Raw genomic sequence first — 25,875 nt, forward strand, 5'->3', positions numbered from 1 at the left:
CCGTTTCCTTGTCCCTGTTCGTCCTTCATGATACGGAAGCACATACGAGCCAACGTGCACTCGTTTTGGTCACGTGAAAAACACCATTTCTAAGTCGCTTGAATTTGAGGGAAAAGGACACGTTCTGCTAACTGCAACGTATTCAGTGTCCTCATCGGCGTGAAAGAACTAGGAACCATGGAAAATCGGAAAGAGAAACGCTATGACAGTCATTCAACCAGCAGGAAAAGTACATGAAAGCAACCTATACAGTGTAAACGGACAAATCACCAATCCCCTCATATTGCGGGCGACTGTCCACAGACATATCACGTGGGTCCTCGGTTGCTAAGTCTTGCCACGACGTACAGACTGCTAGCCATGGACGCAGGGCGGACAGGCTCAGAGGTTTCCCAAATAGATCTCTGGACAACATTGTCGCACTTGCCCGTTCCCTTTGCGCTAAGCGTCAATCAGGCCAGGGACTCCTCCGGCCGGCCTTCCCGCTTGGTATTTCTATCTACAAATACATCCGCAGCCATATACCGTTTACGTGTCGAGGTTTCCCAGTAATTATCATCACGATGAAGTCATAAATACCAATATAGAACACAGATAGGAATACCATCGTATTCATGAGACCTGCAGTTTTGAAAATTTACTCTCCAACGGAGCGCGTCACGAAGACATTATTTTCTTAATTATGAGACCAAAAAAAAAAAAAAAACACGCACAATAGAAGGTCGCGTCGACAGTGAGCGCTAAGACGAGCTTGCACGAAGCAGTAGTGCGGTGCGTGCCGCGACGTAGGCTTCAGAGACATCGCTTGTTCGGCCATTGTTGATTACTTCCAAGTATCGAACTTCCTGTGTACCTCTGTCTCAATGTTTGGCTTGTTTCAAAAGCTGCGTTATATCTCTGGTAGAATAGCGAACGCACTGGACTGGGCTGGTATCAGAGAGATATCATTTACTAAACTTATGCACTGAAGAAGCCCGCAAGCGTCGACGAATGTAGAGGCCATCGTACCGCTAGTTTTATCTCGTAGTACTGCCAGCCAATGGGTATACGGAATCTATTACAATGGCAGTATGAAATTGTTCAATGACCCCCTTCACCTCCCCCTAACAATGTAATAAACAAAATTCTAATATCTGAATAAACGTAACTTAATATTATATCGCATTATTATTAGAGGGAAAACACGCGACCTGTCCTATACTTCGCCATGCATGCATCTATATGAATGCTTATGCGTTAAGGTTGCTCCCCAATGAGATTATTGATACGAACACAATCAGCAAGATTTGTTACATTAGCTTTATTTCTTTTTTTTTTCAATGTTGTTGGTTCTTCTTTCTTCACTCGCCATGTTACGTCATCGTTCCATTCGCATGCAAAGCTTACCGTGAATTCGTCCCAGTGGCGGCCCAAGGTGTCCAACTGGCGCATGAGGCCCATCATTCTCCCACACAGTTCTTCATCACTGCGCACATTAGTCCAGAAATTGTCAGCAATAACCTATACACGCAAGTATGCGCCGGTAGCCTACATGTAAATTTGTATGTATCTGGAAAAGGCAGTGTCTGTTGTAAACTTCCAATCATTTCGAATTTATAGGTCAATCTCTTGAAACGTATTATTTTTATTTTTATTTTATTTGGAAACGATGAGTTATTTACATTGTTATAACATTTTATATATTGATCACATCTTATACACTCTCTCAGGTATACTGCCTTTCGTTCCGCAGTTAACTCTGCTGGATCGTTGCCAGGACATCACGGATTGTGCCACGAATTCTTCTGGAGCTCGGTATAATCGTGATGATATTCGGCTAAGCCGAACTTCCGCGCCCGCCACTGACGCCTTCTACTCGCTCTGCGACTGTAGCGAGGGGCCCATATCGGCCACTTGCAAGAGGCGGCTTTTTAGCTGTGCGAAATATGTATCGTGGACGCAAATAGCTATGAATTGAAGCCTGCACGGCTAATATTGACGCGAACGAAGGATTAAGTACTGGAGACTATTTACAAAGCATATTTAAAAGGAAGCTGCAGCGCTGGCCAGTCAGCCGACAGCTCGAGAGCAGGAGCAGTTCATCTTCTTCGTCTGGGCGCCAGCGCGCATCGTCCGAATAAATACGCAATATGCATGTATCATTATCATAGAAACAATAACTTATGGAGGTCCTCAAGGTGCTTCTACAGTCGGATAGTTTATTGAGTACATTGGCCAGGGGCTACAAGAAGCAGCACTGATATTGCAGCTGATAATGCTTTGTATACATTGGTACTTTTTTTTTTCGACAACACACGTGACTTAACCCTATTAACCGCATAAAGCTAACCCGCCAATACGACACTGAAGAATTTTAAAGCGATAGCTTTCTTTGGCTCACACTTTGCGGTTTGTTGTATATATGTGTCTGGTCTGGCCGTTTATGTGACCCTTGATAGAACCTTCATAGGCGCATATATAATCATGACCATATAAACGGTATAATCATGACCATATAAAGACAACAGACGGTGAAGCCAAGCAAGGCATCGGGGAATTAGCTGTGGTTGAAGCTGAAATGTAGAAAATAACATTTTTAAAAACGGGAATGAAAGGAAACGGAATATGATTATAGCCGCCATTGGGATCCGAACCCACGATTATCTTTTCGTCCACATTGATTTCCCTTTCGTTATTATTTTTTTACATGTCCAATTCAACCACAGCTAATTTCCCCGATACTTTCCTTGGTTCATTGTCTGTTGGCTTATATGGTCATGATTAAATATGTGTTTATATATTCATGACCATATAAAACTATAAATGTGTGTGTGTGTGTGTGTGTGTGTGTGTGTGTGTTGTGTGTGTGTGTGTGTGTGTGTGTGTGTGGGTGTGTGTGTTGTGTGTTGTGTGTGTGTGTGTGTGTGTGGTGTGTGTGTGTGTGTGTGTGTTGTGGTGGTGTGTGTGGGGTGTGTGTGTGTTTGTGTGTGTTGTGTGTTGTGTGTTGTGTGTGTGTGTGTGGGTGTGTGTGTGTGTGGTGTGTGTGTGTGTGTGTGTGTGTGTGTGTGTGTGTGTGTGTGTGTGTGTGTGTGTGTGTGTGTGTGTGTGTGTGTGTGTGGATTTTCATTTCCGATGTTTGGTTTTGAACCCAGTACCCCCAGCACAGAAGTCCTCTAACCATTCAGGCCATGGGCGCGTGCCTAAAAAGGCGGAATAAAAACACCTTTACCACTTTTTCCTCGTGCAAGCCAGCGCTTTCGACGCTTGGCATTAGGCCCGTCGCATAGCAGCAATTTACTTATGGGGAAGTGAGTGCACGCATCTTGTAGTTGACGATAAAAATAGATGCGATAAAAGATTGGACGAAAAAAAAAAAACACACATTTGAGACAGAAATTTTGAAGAACGTCTCTCATCGTACTGCGTCTCCGTGGTGCGTTTCTCCGAGGCCAAGCATGTCGTGTCTTGTGTTTCAACACGTTTTAATGCTGAATAAAAGTCCCGCTTTCTATGAAAGGTACATCATGGCGGCTGAGGGACGCATTTTGCCTCAATCAAATTTGCAGCACGTCTCTTGTACTGCGCCATTTTGCCTCGATGGCACATGAGAGCCTCACGTATGCCGATTCCCACAATGCGCGAGATCTGCATAGTTTTATCAACAAGATAGGTGAATTGTCAGCTTTCTTTTATAGCACACAAGTTTACTCAGTGTGAGCAAGCAATGATTACAATAACAGAATACGTAAAACATGCTTTCTATTTAATGCAAATTCAATAAATATACATTTTTAGAACTACCTTTTTATCTTCATGTGGTTTCGCTTATTGCTTCTTTGTTTCTTTGTTGTGGATCTTTAAGTACACTAAGAATAGTTGTTTCTTTTTTTAGTTTCGTGGATAACTTTTGTTAATAATAATTTCTCATAAGGCAAATTTTGAGGCTCTGTTCGAGTTCGTCTTAATGGGAGTGTGCTGCAGTTCCATCGCTAGCTTATTCTTAATCGCGTCTATTCAGCATGTTTTTTCTGCATCTCTAACGTTACAGGTAACACCCCTTTCCAATGGTCCTGTCCGTGCCATCCGAGCTCAAGTGGCGCCCCATCGCGGTGGAGTGGCTAAGCCTCCCTCGAATGTCCCTAATTCGTGGTGAGTTTGGATCACGTCTGGTCATAAATGTACTCTAGAACATAGAATGTGACAGAAGTGACTTGTGCCTTGCGTTTGGGTGTCTCTATGTCTCGGCTGTTGTGCCTTGTGTTCCAGCTACATTTTTTTAAACCTTCCTCACACACCATCTGCCCCAGCAATCAACGATTCTGCATCGCACTCACAAACCCATTTCAGGGGAAATACTTTGAAAAAGCAACGCACGTCGCACAGTGGATAACGCATATGTCAGGGACTCGATAAACATTCGCCGTGACACTTCACTTGTCACGAGGCAAGAGTGTTCGAGATGTGAGAGTGCATAAGTGCGCATGCTCTGCTCATGAACGCACATGTTTGCTACCGAAAATGAAAAGCGCGAACATCGGTAAATATCTTGAGTTCAGCAAAGATCTGGTGAGTAAAACCCAGACGATCGATGAAGCGTGGGTGGTTGTCGTGGGCAACTGCGTCCTCATTTTCTTGGCATCCATAGCGTCCGCTGTTGGCGATAATGAAAACGCCGTAGCGCCCTCTAACCGGCGCAAGGTGTACGTCTATACTTCGGCGAAATGGGCGGTGATTTCGTGCAACCTATAGTCTAATTCGTAAGCAGGTTATAAGCTAATTGTTTAACCATGATAACCAACTTTCCAAATATTAGGGAGTTTTAGAATAGCTAGGGGCGCCAAACGTTTTTGGGCACCATAGAAATAGCGTCGAAGCCACTGCGCATGTGCGCTTTGTGTCAACAAACATGGCGGCACCCATCGAAGCGACGGTAGGGTGGCTAGAAGGGGAGGTGTGAATACCGGCGGCGCAAGCGTGACCCCTCAGCGCACCGATGCCGCAGGGCGGCGCTGTTGACCGAGGCGCGGGAAGGCACGCAACCGAAATGAGCGCATCGCCAGCCTCGGGTATCGCGCGTTGTCTGCGAGCGTCATGGAATATACGTCTTTATCCATGAAATCAACGTTTTATCAGCCCACATCACTACTCCTGTGAGATTTTACGGGCCCAGTTCGCATTGCGTCTATAGATTCAAACGCGTTTTTTTTTTTCGTTTTTTTTCTCCTCCGGATAAGGATCATAGGGGCTGGGGGCTCTGGAATAATTTTGACCACTTCGGGTTCTTTAACGCGCACTCACACCTTACGGCACACAGGTGCCTTGCATTTCGACTCCCTCAAAATGCGACCGTCGTAGTCGAGGTCAGCAGTAATCACCCTATGCGTGCCGTACGTACGACGTGTAAACTGCAGTCATTACCCGATTACTTCTCGACGTACAAACCACTTTGTGCCAGCGCTTGAAGACGTGTAGCATGTCCTTTCGACGCTCAAATAAGCAATTTACTATGATTTCAGACAGCAACAGATCTGGTCATAAAATAGTTTATTTAAGTGAGGAAAACAACTATGGGAAAATTTGATCTACAACACGCAATACTTCAGTGCTTTTAGTTTATTCTCAGTGCCCTGCTGAGTGACACCTTTAAGCAAAAAATGAATCCTTGTTACGCAATAAAAACGTTCAACTGATGCTATCAGGGCAGCAGAATGCTCTAGGCAACCAATTTTTGGCACATCACCAATTGATCAACTGCATAAGCTTTGCCACAGCTTTGGCATGCAAACGAGTGAGTTTGTTTTGAATAAGGGCATTAATTGACCAGCTTGTAGAATGGTTCTGATAGACTGATAGATATAAAAGGCCCCCAAGGTCCCTTCTGTTTGTTCTTTAGATTCCACAACGGTTTCGTTGTGAAGCTGCCCAGCCAAGTAGATGCACAGCTGGCAAGTCCTTCTCCAATGAAGAACACTATCATTTTGGTTAACACAACAGGCGCGGCATTTCGTTCAATGCAAACTCTGCAGTCCAGTAACGAGCAATGTTTTGTTTAAACTTTTGCAGTGACCACAGTTCCAAAGGTCGCTTAAGCTCGATAATGAACAATTCTTCTGCGACTGGACTGGGCATTCCATCCCGCTGTATATTTACAGCCTCCACGTCTGCCGGTGGGCATGCATTCCCCCGTCTTGTCAATAGACAAGCGCCGCTTCTCTTGTAAGATAATAATAATAATACTTTATTCGTACTGAGAGAGTCGAATATGTAGTCCAGGCATACAGGGTCATAGTAGGCGGAACTGCCTATACCGGAGTGGTTTGCGTGCCGAACCTGGGACCCGTGGAGCATGTGAGACATCTCTTCTTTTTCTTTCTTTCGTCAGAGTCCTGCTAATGTATTTTGGCAAGTTCGGAAGTACTGTGGGCACGGCATCGTCTGAGAGGGCGGGAATGTGACGTGGTATCAACACTGCAGTTCCATTAATAAAGTCGCGAACGATAAACCTAAGGAAACAAAAAAAAAAACAAAAAAAAAAGGCGGTGGTGATCAGATTGAGCTAGCGTGAAAGGCCTCGTGAATAATACTAGGATGGCAATTGGCAATGCCACGACGACGCTGTGCAACACGCTGTGTATCGCGAGAAACACCACAAAACAGGCGACGAGACCAAAACTGACGGCGAAGGCACGAAGGCCAGGCGAGGCCGGCAGGCCGGCGCGGCTATGCTTCCCGCGCCGCGAGCGGTAGCGCCTTATTTCCCCTGGTGGCATCGGTGCGCAAGGGGGTCACGCGCGCCTGCAGGAAAGCGCCGCCGGTATTCACACCTCCCCTTCTAGACACCCTAGCGACGGCTCTAAACTGAGCTCGATTCGTGGTCACGCGTGAAGTTGGTAAGCTATGGCGAAGTGAGCGCGGCTATCGCTTTCTCTCAGCTAACGTGTGCAATGAAAATTGATTCATTAGGCGCCGCTGATACTGAATTAGATTGTCAATTTTATGGCTCGTAGGCATAACACAGATTAGCTTGGCTAGGGTGGCTAGCCACCCTAGTTGGCTGGTGACGGCACGTAAAGTTGGTTACTCAAAACTAAGCGCAACAAATTGCTTGCAGCTAATAGAATAACTTATAAATTGTAATTAAACTCGAAAGTCTAAATTACTCTTCTTACTCTAAAAAGGTGTACTTTATTTTAATATTTATAATAGTTTTTTTTGACCCCGTAGCGGCGCTGCAAGCGCAAGACGCTATCCGCAAACGCAAAATTCACTCCAGCATGCCCCAACGCTAACACCCGCAAAGCTCTTTAGGGCCCCAAACTTTAGGGGCCTGTATTCTAAAACTCTCTATTAAATTTTACACGGCTTTCTCGATAGCGTCCTTTCGAGAGATGTGAGAATAATCTTCGCAATAGTGCCACGAGCGAACGAAGCCGAATTATGATAATGGCCTTTCAGACATTCCCAAGCGACAGCTATATAGGGAACCGTAATATTACGGTGGTAGTCATTACATCTGTTGCCATTACGTGCGTACTATGCTTCAGTTGTCTTCGTCTTCTTTTTCTCCGAGGATAAAGTCTTGTGCTCGAATTACAATGTGTTGATGCAGCTTCTTTTTTCTTTGAGTCCTTGGTGTGCCTTGGCGTCCCAACTTTCTGGACTGTTTCATTTTGCAGAGATCGATCTACAGATGAACCCTGCAGCGAATCAAAATGGGCCATATTTTTTTAAAGACCTCATTTCAGTTTTCGTTCTTTATGCGCTTCGTCATTGGATCACACAAAGCCGCTCTCACACTGCTGCTGGGATCTGCCGCTCGGTGGCCAAGTATGAGGTTACGATCGGGATAGTTTGGGATAATGACGTTTGAGACAGTTGGTGGTTTATCCTGGATGGAAGCGAGACACAACGCGGACAGCGCTCACTTCCAGCTGATTTTATTATTCGCGGAAAGAGCACTTACATCATCTGTGCGGTGCAATGAAAACGCCAAATACAAAATAAAACGTACACCGAAGTAAACTTGTCTAAATCACACTATAGGGAGCCACTGATTACTCTACGTCATATCAAAAGCCGTTGCGATGTTGAATTAATACAAGCTTTCTTTCTTCGAATAACAAAAATCAGTTGGAAGTCAGAGCTGCACGTGTTTATCGCTCCCCTTCGTGTTCCGTTTTGCGCTGCAAGCACATTCAGCAGTCGGAGGTGGAGGCATCATAATAATTGAATAGAATAGTAGGAAAACAATCCTTACGCAATACGGCCCCTTCATGTCAAACCGCGAGGAAGAATCCGAGAATCCAGACTGTGTAGGCTTCAACATTAAGTTAGCATTTATCTTAGCGAATACCTTTCTTGCACTGAGGCGTCAGCTTGCCAGGATTGATGTTGAAAAGGCCCTTGCGAAAGTCGGCGAAGCCCAGCTCCGCGGCGTCTGTAATGAAAATCGTGCACGCAAGGGTAAACGCTAGGCCTAACGTGGCGGCCTTCATCGTTTGACTCTTCAACGGGCGGTGATGTGTTCCAGTGTCGTTGTAATTGGTGCCCCCGATGTCTGCTGAGACGTATCTGAATAAAATGGCTGAGAGCGACGTCGTTACATACGGTTGCCGTGGCGACAGCTGTTTGGACACAAGGAAGACGGAAAGTTTGGACGTGTGCACACAGAAGCGTCGTCTGGGTCTCGTTTAATGAACAATGTTCCCTATATGTACGCAGCTTGGCATGTACGCTGTGGAAGGCCTGTAAGGTGTGACTATAGGTGCGCCACCGTCAGTGAATAGAGAGAGCTTGCGGACAGGCACGTGTATGAAGTATGGTTCTGAAGTCGCATGTATCCAACGCTCGACCGTCTCAGGTGTGGAGCGCCGTGACAATGTCCAGGCGCGACAGGGCGCAGCTTGCACTGAAACAGATCTATATTTATTGTTTTAAAAAGTTCATCTCAAAAAAGAAAGATCACCGTCGGCAGCTGTGTGCACCTTGAATCGTATACAGGGTACCTTGCTACTCGAGCTGGCGTCGCTAGATAGATGACGTTTGCGCTTTCGTGTTTTTTTTTTTCGTACTTTTTTTCTCATCTTTTTTTTGTGGGGGGGGTGGGGGTAAGGGGGCTCATATTGGTATATTTCCTGCAATGTCATTGCAGCTTTCATGAAAACTGTTTGGAATCTGGAATTGGTACGCCTCTATAAGCAAAATCATCATTGAGGTGTCGAAAGCTATTCTTCCCGGCCAATAGACAATGATGTGTCAATGATGCAGCAAGTTATGCAATGTTGTCATGAAATATATAGGCGCGAGCTGTGTATAGATTATATGACGGACTATTCTTCCTGCCCATTAATTTTTTGTGTATACATGCCCTATATATATATATATATATATATATATATATATATATAGGAATCAAAATAATTCTATTGAAAATAGGCAGCAGATGACACAGCAGACGTTTCATGTGTTAGCGGTGGGTCTTTTAGCGTTCACAGGCACCGATGGTCGTGGTGCTAATTTCGCAGACGGCCTTGACTTTTCAGGACAGGAATTCTCTCAGTATGCGATGGTTTTGCAGTTTGCAAATGACATTCGACCGCTTGCTTGAGTAGATTCACGGGACCCTATAGGAGGAGTCCTTCCACTTTCCTTGGAGTGGCTGTCAATGCTGAGTGGGCTGCCAGACGCCAGCAAACAAACAAGATAAACCTTAGTTTTGGTATAGCGATGAGTAGACGTACGCGAATATTCCGAACAATCGAAAAACGCCCTGTTTGAGTCAGTTTTCGATTCGGATAGTCACTATTCCCAAATACGAACGCATTTCGAATAATTTTCGAATATTTTAAATTGTTCACAGTGCGCAATGAAACATAAAACTGGATCAACAACACGACATTTTCATTCCCGTCGGCATAGTATATACATAAAACTCGAGGACTCGCGTAATGGAGCAGGCTACGGCGCGCGGGGAGCCATACTTGACGGGCTTTACAATCTGAAATCACTCTCTGAAAAGTCCTGTGTATGCGAGAAAGCTGTATATACTAAATTGTTCCTAATGCTTCATTTGTGGTTTTTAATAAACAGCACTTCATAACGCGAAATGTAACGAAAGAACCTTGCTAACGCAACGAATACTAAAATAAGAACATCATTTTACATCAGTTGTGAAAACGGTGACTCATTATTCGAAATATATTCGAAAAGTATTCGATATTGGAGTGGATTCGACTCACTTCTGGCATTGTTCGATTCGTATTTGATACGGTCGCAAAACATTACTATTCGCACACTCCTATAGCCACGAGGCCATCGACTATACGGAGCTGCCATTTCGTTGCTTCAAGTGCCACCGGCACAGCCATGTCACACTGTCCCTAAGAGGGAGCACTAGATTCTAGCGTTGTCCTGAGGAACATAATTCTAAAAAATTCGTCGGCCCTTCCACTCCATGAAGATGGTTAACCAGCGAAGTTGAAACGTGCGGCCCCGGTGTTTATCACTTTGTTAATCCTGACGGTTCATTAAAGTATTTCTCAATCGCGAGGTTACACGCACGTTCGGCTGCGACGGAGAGAACGACGTCACTGACGGTATGCCCGCAGTTCGGCGTTGTCGCTTGCTTTCGATGTCTCGAGTTTGCCCAGCAGCGTGGTTAGTATATCATTCGCCCGCCATTGCCGCTTGCGATTCTTCGAAATTAGATTGCTACAAAGCTAAATCTGTTCGTTACGTAAGACAATGAATGGCTCATACCCCCTTAAACAATGGCTCATACTCCCGTAAACGTGGTCTCCTCATTACGACGACAAAAGAGAGGTGAAATTCTACGCTGGAATCATTAGCAGCAACGCAGCCAGCTGTGGACGACTACGACGACGACAAATGCGGGAGCAGTGGCACGAGCGCATGCCGAGCACGAGCACAACCCGAGGGGCGCCAACGAGCCAGCTGCGGAAGAAGACGATGCTTGAGCCAATGCTGATGATGATGATAACTTTTTGCACACGGGCGATTTCGCCTAGACACATAAAACTATAAAAGCACAAAGGCCTCGCAAACGTGCGCTAATTGCATAGTGGCACTAATTCTGGAAGCGTCAGCTGGCCGCAATGTGTTGCTATGGAGGAAAACTTTTTTTTTTTATCTAGACTTGAGTTTCTACCATCTAGAACCGCGACCAGTGCGCTTTTAGCCATAAATTTAAGCTGCAAGATTGCTTTCACAGAGATCTATAGAGACCCGGTCATCATCAAATCGGCGCTTCATCTGAGCACTCTTTGGTCATTATTTGACATTTGACATAAAAGAAAACCACCGTCAAGCCCTCTATAAATAGAACGACATTATCCTTCAGTGGAATCGCAAGTAGTGGCTTCACCGGTAATATGGCGCATGTCCACTCATGACGGTATCCGAACGGCTCCGAGGAACAGAGGCTAGCAATGAAATGATTTCGTGCCGCATAGGAAGGAGTGTATAAGTGTACCTTACTCCTGAAGGCATTGTTTGTGAAACGTGAACAACCAGTTTTGAACACGACAAACACTGCTTTTAACAGAAGAGAAAATGCATGGGCAGTTATATGTGAAAAGCCGTACGTGGATGAAAGCTTATGCAAACAAATAATAATAATAATAATAATAATAATAATAATAATAATATAATAATAATAATAATAATAATAATATAATAATAATAATAATAATAATAATAATAATAATAAAAGTGTCCGCTCCGTAGTTTCACAGAATGTTTTTGGTCGCTCCCATAGTCGTCGTTGTTGATTCATACTTCGGCGAGTGGGCAGTGCGTTGGACGCAGCGCAAACGCGCTCCGTTACAGACTTGCGAACGCAAAGCGGCAACCACATGGAACGTATTGGCGACGTACTTTCAGCATGGCGTCGCGCCATGTCTCTGCACCCATGCGCGATAACCACACCACATCACAACTATAAACAACATGTCACCATATGTTTTCTACATTACAGGGAGCTCTAAGCTGTCCTTCTATGTAACGCATTTTACGGAATACCGGAACGCAGGAGACGAGAAAGGCAAGCAGAATTGAGTAACTTCTTGTGGAAGTTTGTTGAAACACGGTGTTAAAAATTTTATTTTATTTCATGCTGCTCTCGTCGAAATAATGTAAAAGGTGCCACTGTACGTTGATGATTATGCTGTTGCCGACGCATTTGCACCTGTAAAGTGAGGAGCACGTATAGGCCTTCTTGCAGTAATGGTTTTGTACGCTCTGGTAGAACGCCGCGTCACGAGATGGCGCCACTAGCTCTGCTGCTCACATCTAATTAAGCCTCCGCGGTATTCTGGAATTACGTAACGCGTTGCACACACAGGCTAAAAGATGCAACGCGGTGATTGTGCAGTGCGGGCCGCGCCTGGAATACGTTCACCATGTGGTTGCTGCTTAGCGCTATCGCCCGTTGTCAGCCGCCCTCGGTGCGGGCCCTAGGCGTTGTGAGGGGCGGCGGCTCCCGGTTGGCCATGACCTCGTCACGCCACAGTCGGGCCCACACGATCACCACGATGAGCACCACGCCGGCGAGCACCACGACCGAGGTGACGATGACGCGGTTCTTGGCCGCCAGCTGGCTTTGGCGCAGCTGCTCGGCGATCTGCGGAATGCCCGCGTGGAAGCCGGGGCCGCCGGGGCTCATTGGTCCGCTACGTGGTGACCTGCATGCAGGCAGCGAGTTGTCAGGACACTGTTTGCGGCATGCCCGTAACCTGCTTCAGTTCGTTATATTCACGGGTTGACGTTAGTCAGTCCGCTGGTAATTCATGCAGTGCTCGCCTTTATAGTATTGAACCTTTAATGCGACATTAGAGGGGTGCAATAAGTTAAGCTGCATTAGTAAATTAGATTTATGCAGTAGCAAAACGACTTCCCTTACCATGGGATATGTGACTTGGTTAGGCAGAAAAGCGCAGTTTCCTCGCCCAACGAAGATGTACCAAACGGCCCAAAATGTTGACGCACATTCTCGTGTATGTTGTCCCCTCTTATCGCGTGGAAAAGCGTTGTTTCCTCACTGGTCATTTTGACAGCGTCAACTCGGGTCTAGTTAAGTGTCTGCTGGTAAAGAAGGTTTGTATTGAATTCTAAGTAAACCAATAATTGAACAATATTCGAAAAACTGGCCGAACATGAGAGATTGCTTTTCATATTCATAACTTCACACTGACGTATACCGGCGTTGAGCGTTTGACGCGAAAATTCAATAGAGCCTAAATAAATGAGTTTTGAAGGATTATGATACAAGTGTAAAGCGATTTAGTGTTGCTCTTACAATGTCGCTCGTGCAGCGGTTTTACAGTGTAGTATCTGACGTCTGAAAAGCGTCTGATGAGGTTGAACCTTTCCTCCCGCCCCACCGTACCGTCCCTCACAGTCCAGGTGGATTGTTTGGGACGTTGAGCCGCAACATTCTCCGCGATCCTTTAAAAGGAAAACTAAAGAGAAAAATAATTGTGAGCTGTATATCAGTAAATTACATTTCTATAACGCCGAAATAGCCACTCTTAACGAGAAGAGACGCAATAACAAAAGACGGGTAGTGAAACGGCCTTGAAGTTCCCATAACTATCAAATATGGCGGCGAGAACCATGGCTGAGATCCAGCTAACTTTCTTTACTTTTATTGGTATAGGTGGTTTGCACGTGGCTTCACGGACGCAGCTCCTCACCGTGCTAGTACTCAAACATGGCTGCCCCTATGACGTCAGTGCGCCACACCACCACGCGTACGCCGTTTTGCTTTTTTGACAGTGGCCGTTTCTCGCCGGATTATCCCTGTCGTCGATTTGTCGCTTGGTGCATGACGCGCCTGTCGTGCTGTCCAGTCTCTTGTTTACGCACCCTATCTCTGCCGGGGGCGGGGGGGGGGGGGGGGGGGGGGGAGGGAGCACGCACTTTGCATAATATGCAATTTCCTTGCTTTAGCCAGAGGAATCCAACAGCAAATAAAATGCCTTATAATTATAATAATAATGGCACCAAGGATGATGACGATGTTTATTACTTCAGCGTTTTACTCAAGTAATTTAGGAGTGAATGAATAAATACAAGACAGTGCGCGTAGTGATAGAGTGTTTTCGTTAATCCGGAAAATTCGACCTCAAGCCACCTGGGGCCCTCCCCCGCGTCCAGCCCCACCAGGACAACGCGTACCTTCAGTGCTCTGTTCTCATTGTCATTACAATTCAGGAGGTGGCTTGAGCGAACTCCCCCCCCCCCCCCCCCCCCGGTCGGTGCGCCACTGCCTTAAGATGGCCAAGATGACGTCAATGCAAACGACAAACTATCTATTGATGCACTACATTGAATTCTCCAAGAGCCAGTGAGTTGCAAGAACTTTAAATGAGTCACAATGGCTCGAATACGAAAAATCTCTGACATCACTCTGACGTATCGGCGCAGTGTTTCGGTGCGAAAAAAGAAATATAAACGTCGACCTTCATTATTTCTTCTAATAATCAATCTTTTACCTTAAGATTACCTAAAATAGAGTCATCAAAGATTATCAGTCTAACTGGTTTAGCATTTCTCTTTCGTGTCCATTTAACAGTGTTAGAGATCGGGCTAGCTGGTATTCCATGGTGTAACTTTGTAGTGCGGAAACCATTAAAGGACGAGACAGAAGGGAAACGACATACACTTCCGTTTGGTGAGAGTGAAGTTAGCGCTTGCGTATGTCGTTACCCTTCTGCCTTTGTTTCCACGCTACGAAGTTGCATGGTGTCTGCTTAACAGCGCGCACCTGGGCGACCTGACGACGGGCGGCGAGTAGACGAGGTGTCCGGCCCTGATGATGGGCGGTGGGCTGCACACGTACGGGAAACCCGCCTGAGCCGCCGCCGATATCACGTGGCTTTGCTGGACGCCACCCGGCGACAAGGGCTGCCCTGCATTTTCCGGAGAGAAAGGGACGCCCATCGGATCGCCCTGTGCTGCTGGCTGCTTGTTGTCGTCTTGCTGCTTCTTGCGCTTACTCTTGGCCATTATTGCTTTTGCTATACTGCTTCTGCTGGCCGACACAAATGACCGTTGCGCCCACTAGGTTCTTCTCGTTCTTGTTCTTGTCCGCCAACAATGGCTCATGCCCGCTGCATTCAATTGGCCATGAATCGGGCGATTTTACAAATGTTTTCAATAAGATTATTGCCAAAGTAAAATTGAAAAATTAGAGCTTAGGTATCTTCCTTCATTTCTTCTCCACTGATTCTGAAACCGGGCTTTTCTTTTATTCTTTTGATTCCTCTCGTTTTAGGCTTATAAATTTTTACTGAGGTACTCAGAAGAACGCCTCGACGTTCATCGGCACACAAAGCTCTGTGGGTGCTATAGCGTTTCCTAGGATCATCGGGCCCGTGAAATTGCCTTTGACCACGTGACAATTTATCATTTAAAATAATTAATGGTGGTGGAACACGGGAAGCCGCTAGAGCTAACGCTTCGACAATGGGGCTTGCCTTCGTCAGGACGAAGACAAGTTCCCTTGTCGGAACGTTGGCTCCCGCCAGGCACCCCTTCGTTCAACCACTGTCGATCACTTAAAGACGCATCTTCCTGTGATCCTCGCAGTGCATGTACTGCAAGGACCCCCAACACAACACACATTCTGTGGGAATGCGCACCCCGACCTCCATCATCATCAACCTATGTTTATGTCCACTGCAGAACGAAGGCATCTTCTAGCGATCTCCAATTACCGCTCTATTGCGCTAGCTGATTCCAAGTTATGCCTACAAATTCCCTCCTTTCCTCACACCACATAATTCTCTGCCGTCCTCGAATGCGCTTCCCTTCCCTTGGCACTCATTCCGTAACTCTAACGAACGCCAATAGACTTGAATGTTAACAAAGAAACTTGAAAAGAAGTTAAGGACCGCGCCACGATCGAGCGATGAAACGAAAAATGTTCGGCGTAACGTTAAGAGAACGGAAGACAGCGATGTCGATTAGAGAGCAAACGGGAGGACCTCTCTAATCTAATCTAGGAATTCTAGTTGACATTAAGAGGAAGAAATGGAGTTGGGCAGGTCATGTAATGCGCAGAGCAGATAACCGACCTCCATCGCTTCCCAACCCAACTCAGTGTATACATCCACTGCATCCGTATCGAATCGGCAACGATGCGAGCGACCAGCGAGCTTCTGGACCGAGGGGTTTGATCATTACTATAACCGTGATTATTCAACAAAGCTTTATTTCTCTTTCTCTTTGGCTTTAAAACTTGAATTGCGTGGCTAAACGGTCCCTAAACTGCACAGAGGCGTATGAGGGAGGCCTTGGTGGAGGGCTTCGGATTTATTGCGACCACAGGGGTTTCTTTATGCACCCAAATATAACGGTACACGAACGTTTTTGTACTCCGCCCCACTGATCTCTACTTTAGTGTTCCGCCCCTGTCGGAATGCGGCCGCCGTGGCCGGGAACTGAACCCGCGTCCGCGTGCTCGGCAGCTTGCGAAATCTCCTGGGACGACAGGTCTGAACGACTGCATGGATCGGATGCCCCTGCACAGTGGAGACAATCATTTTTTTTTTTTTTTAATGGCTGGTGCACATCGAACAGGCAGAGTCTTTATTTCGGTTTCCTTGTTTTTACAAGAAGTTAATTTCCGGTATATGAATAGCATATAGCCCCACTATTAGCCCTCACTCTTCCTTTGCAACTATATACGGTGAGGGGGTCCGTCATAATAGTGCATAGACTATTAGACTTGTGGGGTATTATTGCGCAAAAGCAACAAGGCTTTGATGTGCTAGACTATTCTGACGGGCCCCCTCACCGTAGTGAGTGAGTGCCATTAAGAAATATAACATTCAATTGTCTGTTCTCTAATACTGTCTTTTGGTGCCGCTAATCTTGGGTTCGATCACAGAAACGTTTGATCAGAAGTCCGCTGATATCTCATTGAAAGCTATCGATTACTTTGCTAAGTCGATTATTCCTGTTTCCTTTTGTCGTCACCGTATCTCTCATTTCTATTTTTTCCGCACCCTAGAGTTTTATATCAATCCAGTTGCCGTTATTAGGGCGATGAGCCACCCCTATTTTAATAAAGCTTTATCATCATCATACTATGTCACAATGCCGAAGTCAATAGCCGAAGTCAATAATCCACCTCATCTTCTCCTCTTTAATAGGCCACACTTTCTTGGCAATCCCCCATTGGGGCTAGGGTCATTAACCTTATAAAATCAACAATATTATTCCGTAATGTGGGATGCTCTCGGGCTGTCACGTTTCCGTTGTGCCGCCATCGTCTTAAGTGCGAAGCACTTTAAGCGCCCCGGCTTTCGGCGTCGGCATCTGTCGCGTGATCACGCTCAAAACCAAGTGCTCAAAACAGGCTCAAAACAAGTGCAGAACTGATCAAAACCGGTTCAGAATAAACTAACATGATTCAGAACAATTTAAAATACCGTAATAATCAAGCATTAAGTGCATTAATTCGTTAAAAACGCTTCTATCATCAGCAAAGGCTTTGACTCCATGGGCGTGGTGGTTTGGCTCCATGTGCGTGGCCGTTTCCCACCAGTTGTGCACAGGTGTCAAAACGGATTATGGATTGCTAAACACAAGATAAACACAGGATAAAACAAGATAAACACAAGGGAAACACCGGCGAATCACTGCTCCGCTCTTCGCTCCTCAGCTTTCACGTTGAGTGGAACTCCATTATCGCAGAGTTTACCATTGCATTAGCGCCGTTTTTTTTTTTTTCGCTGCCAGCTTTATTATCATCGTCGTTATCGTCTCCATGCCGGCCATCACTGCTTTTTGTCACAGACCCCCTCCCCCTACAATTTTGTTATTTCGTGTTAAAATCAGAGACGTTTAATCACTCGCTCAAATAGAAACAGAGACACAACAACACAGTGCACGAATAATAAGTCAATCCTCCTCGACGGTTCATCGAAGATAGGTGCGGTTCCCACCAAGCAGGGCTCCGATAAAGCGCGCGTCGGCCTCGCCGACCGTCTCGAAGTCCGAGTCGTTCTCGATCACGGCGCGTCGGCCGTGGTTAGCTTCCGACCGACCGCTCCGAGCGGGAGGCATGCGGCCGGCTGGCGCATCGTCCAGTAGTATGCGTGCCAGTACCACCATAACGACGAAGCCGATGGCCAGCGTCATGACTATGAAGCCGACGAGCACGCGGCGGCCATCCCGCTTCTGCTCGTGCTGAAGCTGCTCCAGCACCTGCGATAAGGCTCGGGTCTCTGTAGTGCACTTGTCTTTCACATTGATCACTGATCAAGTACTATAGGCACAAACACGATATACTGCAAAGCTGTACTGCGAGTGACACAGATAAGCTTTAGAGAAAGCAGAATTTAGCCGCTCGCGGTATGTTTCAAAAAAAAAATATGGTGTCAATTTCAGTACGACGGATGTCAAGGAAGAACTATATGGGAGACGCGAGAGTCGACAAAAAAATGATTCCATTTGAAACTTTTCCACATTATCTATCGTGGCACAGTTGGTATACAAAGATATATATAATGCGACGCCATTACTGGTCACCACACACTGACTACTCGCTAAAGGTCCGTGAACCTGCCTGCAAGTAAGATTTGCTCAAGATGTCTTATTTTACAAACACTACTCGTGATTGGAATAGATTGCCTTCCGATGTCGTGAGTGTTCTGTAGAGTGATGTTTTCTTTGCGTGTAACGTCCTCGTGCACCAAGAAACCAAGTGTGCGCACATAACAGAGCCACGCCTGCCTCCCGGTGTGTACAAGTATATAAGCTGGATGCAAGTCATACCTGTTCCAGCGAGGGACTAGCCAAAGCAGATTGCCGCAGCGCTGCTCCTGTGCCGCCGTTCATCGACCCAAACTGCGGGGACCCACTGCTGGCGTCTTCATCCACTGGCGCAGCCTGCTTGGATGTCATGGTTTGGTTCGCTTTGGTTTGGTTTCCTTCTACGGGATGGCAAACCAAACATGGTGCCTGCCGCTTCCTCTTCTTCTCCCCCGTTTGGACGCCTGCTTTTTCGCATCTGGAGCTACAATGCTGACGTTGTTTCCCAACAATGCCACGTACCCTCTACGGAGCGCACGCCCAATTAAGTGCAAAATAGTTATCCCCGTCTCCGGTCGCATACCGGTTCCATTCCCACAACCGGTGCTACAATCGTCCTTTACTCCGACCGCTTCCCTGCATGTAAAAATTCTGCCAAGCTGCCTATGATTGGCAGCGAGAAAATTCACTTGCTTTCGGATTCGCTCTATAGACGGCAAAATAGAGAAAATGACGCGCGATCGGCCGCCACAATTCCATAACTGTCTGAAACAGCCCCCTTTTAGGGGTGTGGGTAGCCGGCCAAAAGCGCCAGAGTACAGAGTTGTATCCACCAGGGTACCAGCAAATTTCGTGCACCAGCTGGTTACGCGTTTAGCATAAATGCCGAGCATAAATGAAAAACTTTCATCCCGCGAGATATAATGACAAGGCCGCTGATAGTGCATCTTGGAGTGAGCTGGTATGTACAGGGCGTCCCAACTAACCTCCCAAAGTTGAAAAAAATATGCCGAAGCGCTCTAGGAGGACGCGAATAAATGCATCTTGTTGGATATTGTATGGAGCAACTCACACTATTTGTATTATTCTTAATTGCATATTGAGCATGCATAATTAGGGTGTATAATTTTCGAATATGAATCGAATACAAATATTAAGTATCGAATATCGAATAGTCAAACGCATACGCATATATTTACAGCAGAACACTTATATCGGTATAATTAGGTACTGTACCTGTACTGGCTAGTGTAATAAAGACAGTTAACTATCACGGACAAAGGATCAGTTTTAAACACAAGATTACTAATTGTCATATAAAAAGCTGCATGAACAGCCTCTCCACAGCTTTAGAGCCTGGTTGCAAACAAGCTTTTCAAGAAAGTTTGGCTGCTCTATAAGACTAGCTTTACAAAAACTCTAAACAAATGGTTGCCGCAAGAAGGTCAGTAGTTGTGGAAAAAGAAAAACATTGCTGAATGACTTGTTTGCCGTAACACATGTAAAAGCGTCCGATAAAGAAAAAGAATAAAAAAAGAAAGAAACACATCACAGTTTGTATAGCGTAGAGTATAAAACTGCTACCATGACAAAACTGTCAAAAATAACAAGCGAAAGTGAAAATTTTAGCTCAAATGGTAAAACTACCGTCCCGGAGAGTCGTCGGTCCCTGGTTCGATGCCCGGATCAGGACGAATGTTTTTTCAACTGCGAAGCTTTCAATCTGCGACACCCGTGTGGGTTTCCTTGGGCTTGTGCTGCACTTGGCTGGACGAAAATTTTCACTTTCATGAATCTTCCTCCACCTGGTCGGCTTGCGCAGAACTGATTTTTTTTTTTTTTCTGGGTCACAGCAACCTAACAAGTTTCTCATCCCTCCATCCATCTACAGCAACCTCAGAAAAACTCGCCATGGTGGCGTAGTGGCTGTGGTGTTGCGCTACTAAGCCCAAGGGCGCGGGATAGAATCCCGGCTGCTGCGGCCGCATTTCGATGGGGGTTAAATATGCAAAAATGCCCGTGTACCGTGCATTGGGTGCACGCTACAGAACCTCAGGTGGTCACAATTAAACCGGAGTCCCTCACTACGGCATGTCTCATAATCAAAGAGTGGTCTTGGCACGTAAAACTCAGAATTTAATTTTAATTATCCTCAGAAACAGCTCTGAATGGCTGCTAGAACAGTCATTACACGTCACGGTGCTCGTACAGTGACTGTAGCCCCTTTCCACTCTCAGTATGCTTCACCGTATAACGTGACTCTACAGCAGCGAAGCCAGTTTAAGTGAGTCGGCCATTGTACAACGCATACTGTATACGTATACATTTGCCTCACTCGCACTGTCAACGCATGTGTCAATTTGAAGCGAACTGAGTTAGGCATACACTGCCTACACACAGATGGCTTGGATTTAAATCCAACTTCAGCTGGCTACATAGCGCATTATGGTGATTACGATGCGGCTGTGCTGACGTCTATTTATTTTTTTTTTTATTTTTTTCACCCGCGGTAGGGTTGAAGAATTTTTTCGGGGAGATTTATGGCTGTGTCCGTACAATCGTGAGGATTGGTCTGAATTCGGGAGTGTCCCGGGCAAATCGGGAGAGTTGGCAGGTATGAATTATATTGAATGATGGAAAGAAGCTACTTGCAAATGAAGCATTCATTACGCGCTATGGGAGGGGGTGTCTGTACGTAGTGCGTCGGTTGTTGATTCTTCGTGAGTTTTGATTTAAAAGTACTTATCATGGCTTATTTTTACATGATTACGGATTACTGACAAGAGGAATTTTAGTCTGTCATATTCGGTTCACTTTTCTAGCGTTGGGAGTTCAGCGACTTCACATTTTCAGTAGGAGAGCGGCAACTACAGTACTTATCTGTACTGTGCCTGTACTGGCTAGTGTAATAAAGACAGTTAACTATCACGGACAAAGGATCAGTTTTAAACACAAGATTACTAATTTTCATATAAAAAGCTGCACGAACAGCCTCTCCACAGCTGTAGAGCCTGGTTGCAAACAAGCTTTTCAAGAAAGTTTGGCTGCTCTATATGACTAGCTTTACAAAAATTCTAAACAAACCATTCCCGCGTTGTATTTATTTATTTATTTATTTATTTATTTATTTATTTATTTATTTATTTATTTATTTATTTATTTATTTATTATTTATTTATTTATTTATTTATTTATTTATTTATTTATTTATTTATTTATTAAATATAAACCTGAAAGAAAGGCTGAATTAAACTCATGTAATTGGCTAAAGCAAGAAGCGCAATAAACTTGCAGTCATGTCATACGTCCACTGTCATACGTCCACGGACCCAGCCATCGCTTCAAGCAAATTGCCCAAGGTTTTAACGCGGATGTGTGTTTTTTACGCCAGCCTAAATGTTGGAAAGATTTGCGTCGCGATTGAGAGGAAGGCACTTAGGTAACTACTGCTGGTTGCTCTGTAAAGCATAAAGACCATGTTGTGTCTTGAGCCGTTGGCGTCGTTTGCGAGATCCCACTGTCTTGTGGAAAAGCCTACATTGGTCAGACTGGCCACTGGGTGAACGAGTCGAGCGCCTGCGTCAGCACAATAATACTTTAAAGGGAACGCCTACCTCCCATCTTTCAGAACACTGTTAAAGCATGCGGTTATAAGCCTTTCTTCCACGAACCAAGATCATCGTAAATCACAAAGACAAAACAGCTCGTTAACTTGCAGAAGCTTTTCACACATAAAAGATGCGCGTTGATTGCGTATCGGAGCCGTCTATCTCTTTGTTAGATTGTGAGACGCAAATGCTTGGTGATTTATTCCATTTGACTATAATGACATGCGCACGCATGTAGTGTGTTCCTTTCTTGCGTTTTTTCTTAATAAACTTTAGTTGTTAGACAGTGCTCCTCCTGAGCACTTCCTTTTTGTCTTGTTACATTCTTTGAATCCGCACGGATTCAAAGAATGTAACAAGGCGCTTTACGTGATATTTTAAATGCTGGTGAAGCACAATGCAAGTTTAGTTTCAGTCCGCATAATACCTTGTTAGTTTTCGAGCATAGTTCTTCTATACGTGAAGATTCCTGCGCTAGTCAGGTGCAAATCTATGAGGACTAAGTATTTATGTTGTTTAACTCGGGTAACTTCATGGCCATTTATGCTATATGAAAAAGTTATCTTTCTTTATAGAAATGTTTCGCCTGCATTTCTAATGATCACACCATGCCTTAATTTTTCGTAAGTTACGATTCAGTTGGGCCAGATTGTTCGGTGATTCTATTTTTTATATATTATGCAGTCATTTGCGAACAGTTTTATTTGAGTTGTAATGTCTTTAGCAAATCATCTATAAAACCAGGAACAAGAGGGGCCCAAAAACACTCTCCTGGCGTGTCCCAGAGGCTGCAAAAGATAAACTAGATTGTTGATGGGAAAATGACGAATACAACAAGCTGCTTTGAAAAAAAAAAGAACGAGAAAGAACTTTTTATTGCGATTTTCTGTTGCACCTTGCCTCCAAGCGGCCGCCGGCAGAAGCTGAAGTTTGACGTCATAACACCCACCCGCGCGCGCGCGTGGCCAAAGTCGGCCACAGCCGTCGCAGTGTTTCCGGGGGTAGAGTGTACTAGTACACTCTACCGGCGGTGTCGGTCCCTTGCAGCGTTTGTTTCACCCCTTTCGGCGATCTTCGCACATGGTCCGTCTGAAACATTATCCCAGTCGGCGCTCCACGCAGGTGGTGTGTCTTACATGCGCCTTCCCGCGGTCGTCACTCGGTATTGACGCGTTCGTCGTGGCGGAAGGAAATGCCCAGACATTGCTGTTATAACAGTATCGTCTGTCGTGACACGCCGTCGCACACGTTTCCCAGAGACGAGAAGGTGCGTAAACTTTGGATACCTGCCTGTCAGCCATCACGCCCAGCCTGGAGACCTCTAAAAATTACTTCATTTGCGCGGACCACTTCGTCGACGATGATTATGTGACCAGCCCGGCTGTGCTGAAAAGCCTCGGCATGCCGCTCAAAAGGCATCGCCTAAAACGCAAGGCAGAAATGATCAGCGGCGCGTTTGAAAAGAGGAGGCGAAAAGATGTCGGTACTGTTTTCGTTCACTTGCAGCCTTCTTGAGCAGTGTGAGGTCGAGGCTGGGGCGAGATGCCCGAGGCTGGGCACGAAGGCAGTAATGTCTTTAAAAATGTTGGCAAAGCGTAGTAAAACAATACAAGGCTAGCGAGTGCAACTCACGAGATCAGTCCTACATGGCAGCGGGGCAGACACACACAAAGCTCTGCTTCTCCACAGGCTAAAAGCAGGGAAAACTGGGGAGAACGCCTGACAGGTGCTGCGATCTGGCGGGCGGCTGGCGAAGTGGACGTGAGAGAGTCGGAGGTACTCAAGGAGGTACTGACATGGGTGTTCTGTGGTACTGATACCTCACAGCAGTTGCTAACGCCGACGACATACGCAGTGCTGAAGTACCCCGCAGCTGCCTCGCCTACGTGCGCTCTTGAAAAAGCAAGTTTACAGAGGAAATTACAAATAATTCTTACACAAGTATCTGGTGCAGAGCGAAATCTTCGCGCTACGGTTCGCGAAAACCTGGCCGGCACTTCCACGGCCGCCTGTTCTTCTTCGTCGCTTGACGCGGAGGGCTCGTAACCGTAAGCGGTAATATTTCTTGCCAAGTTGGAATGGTCCTCGTCTTCAGACGTGTACTCATCGCTGGTAGAGGCACCGGAACTCGAATCCATGCTCGCGATGGCGGCGTCGGCGCGCTTCGAATGCCCGCGGCCGGCCGGCTGGCTATCCGACGAGGGTGTCGTGACGTCACGCCTTCCAACTCCCGCGGTACCCGCGGGTCCGGCGGTGAAGCGCGCGCTCACAAAAGCGCCAAAAATAAAGCCATCGGCTCACAAGTGAGCTAAGTGACTACTTCTTTTTCGTGTAACCACACACTGAGGATTCATTTTCAGCATTCTCGTAAAATTTTCAGATTTTGTGTCCGTATCCCTTTAAGTAGTTTAGAACAGAACTGATGGACTACTGAAAAATTATGGTCACGTACTTAGGAACAGATAGTCCTCGGCGTATCTGTACAGGAATTCATTGGAAAGTTGATCAGGTCCAGGACTATTTTAGCTTTAACGTGAAGCAAAAGGTTCACAACGCCCTTTTCTGTAAATGGTATATCCTGAATAGGAAGCCGGTCTGAAGAGACAATGAAGTTAAACAAGGTACCAGCACCAAATATAAAAACTCGAGAGAAAAAGTAATTAAACGTCTGTGGGCGATCCTCCCACTTTCATGGTCTTGCGCACTTCACGACTTGGCTGGTGGATTCAGTTACACTTCCAAAACGTGTCCGGAGCCTCTTTAAGAAACTGCTTCAAAGTTATATTGTATAGAATTGATCTTTAGATGTGTTCACACTATGGGCCTAAGGTATTTACTTAAACGTTTAATGCAGCCATCTTTAATTTAGCTTTTCTACGTTTGCACTGAGCGTGCATGCCTTCCGTTTCCGCCACTCTCGCCACTTAACCAGGGGTTTCTTTTCCTTGCATTTTTATAACGCTTTGGTATAAATTTTTGTATGCACAATGCCACCATGTCCTGCGAAAATTCCCGCTGTTCCTCGGCGCTACCAGATAGTCTGTACTGATCTATAAATGAATAAAAAGACTAATCCAGGTGTTGCAATGTAGCCAGAGCATTGCTGGCTTTGAAGTTTGGAATTAAAATTATTTTTATGATGCAGGCGCGTCACACCAGGAGACAGATCTAAAGACGTTATAACTATTTTTTAGTCAGATAAGCCTACGTCAACTTCACAGTTGTTAAGAAACGAGGATAAACAGCTAGACAAGAATATCATATCAAGTATTGATGAAGCAGTTGGACCACACGAGTGCAAGCTGAGACGATCTGAACCAAATTATTGCAAAATGCGAGCTCTAGCAGTTGTTCTCGATTAGCAACTTCACCGCCCTCTGGAGAAAGCATCGACTAATTAATTCCTAGGAGATTAAAATCCCCTAATGAGATAATATTTTATTCTCACTTAAGGTGTGAATTAACATGCATTGGGTAGTTTGGCGGTCACTGATAAACACTGCAGGGCTGTTCTGCTGGGTTTTAAACCAATTAGCTTTGACATCACTAGCAAGTGGAAGAATACTGAATGATATATGATTCTTAATTAGAGAGCGATATCACCTGCTCTGGGTTCTCGATTTATTCTTACCATTTTATACCCAGGATACGTAACCTCACCTCTGCGTTATCTTTCTTTAACTATGTTTCGGTAACTGCCATAATATCAGGATCATGTTCTAGTACT

General features: G+C 45.6%; 2 protein-coding genes across 2 annotated transcripts in view; both read right to left on the reverse strand.

The window, feature by feature from the left end:
• Window positions 1-8,649, reverse strand: part of LOC119462924 (uncharacterized) — a 49,863-nt gene extending 41,214 nt beyond the window's left edge. Inside the window, exon 1 of the mRNA XM_049672312.1 lies at window positions 8,333-8,649. Within this exon, the coding sequence (XP_049528269.1) occupies window positions 8,333-8,474 (142 nt within the window). The 5' untranslated portion in view covers window positions 8,475-8,649. The remainder of the gene's footprint in view (window positions 1-8,332) is intronic.
• Window positions 8,650-17,925: 9,276 nt separating this feature from the next.
• Window positions 17,926-18,912, reverse strand: LOC125947781 (uncharacterized). Its single transcript, XM_049673063.1, has 2 exons — window positions 18,784-18,912; window positions 17,926-18,213 (listed from the first exon to the last, which is right to left on the reverse strand). Exons 1-2 carry the CDS (start codon window positions 18,910-18,912, stop codon window positions 17,926-17,928), a joined length of 417 nt encoding a protein of 138 aa, XP_049529020.1.
• Between the last annotated feature and the right edge of the window lie 6,963 nt (window positions 18,913-25,875).

This window comes from Dermacentor silvarum, chromosome 8 (genome assembly GCF_013339745.2).
Source record: "Dermacentor silvarum isolate Dsil-2018 chromosome 8, BIME_Dsil_1.4, whole genome shotgun sequence".
In the NCBI taxonomy this organism is placed as follows: Eukaryota; Metazoa; Arthropoda; class Arachnida; order Ixodida; family Ixodidae; genus Dermacentor; species Dermacentor silvarum.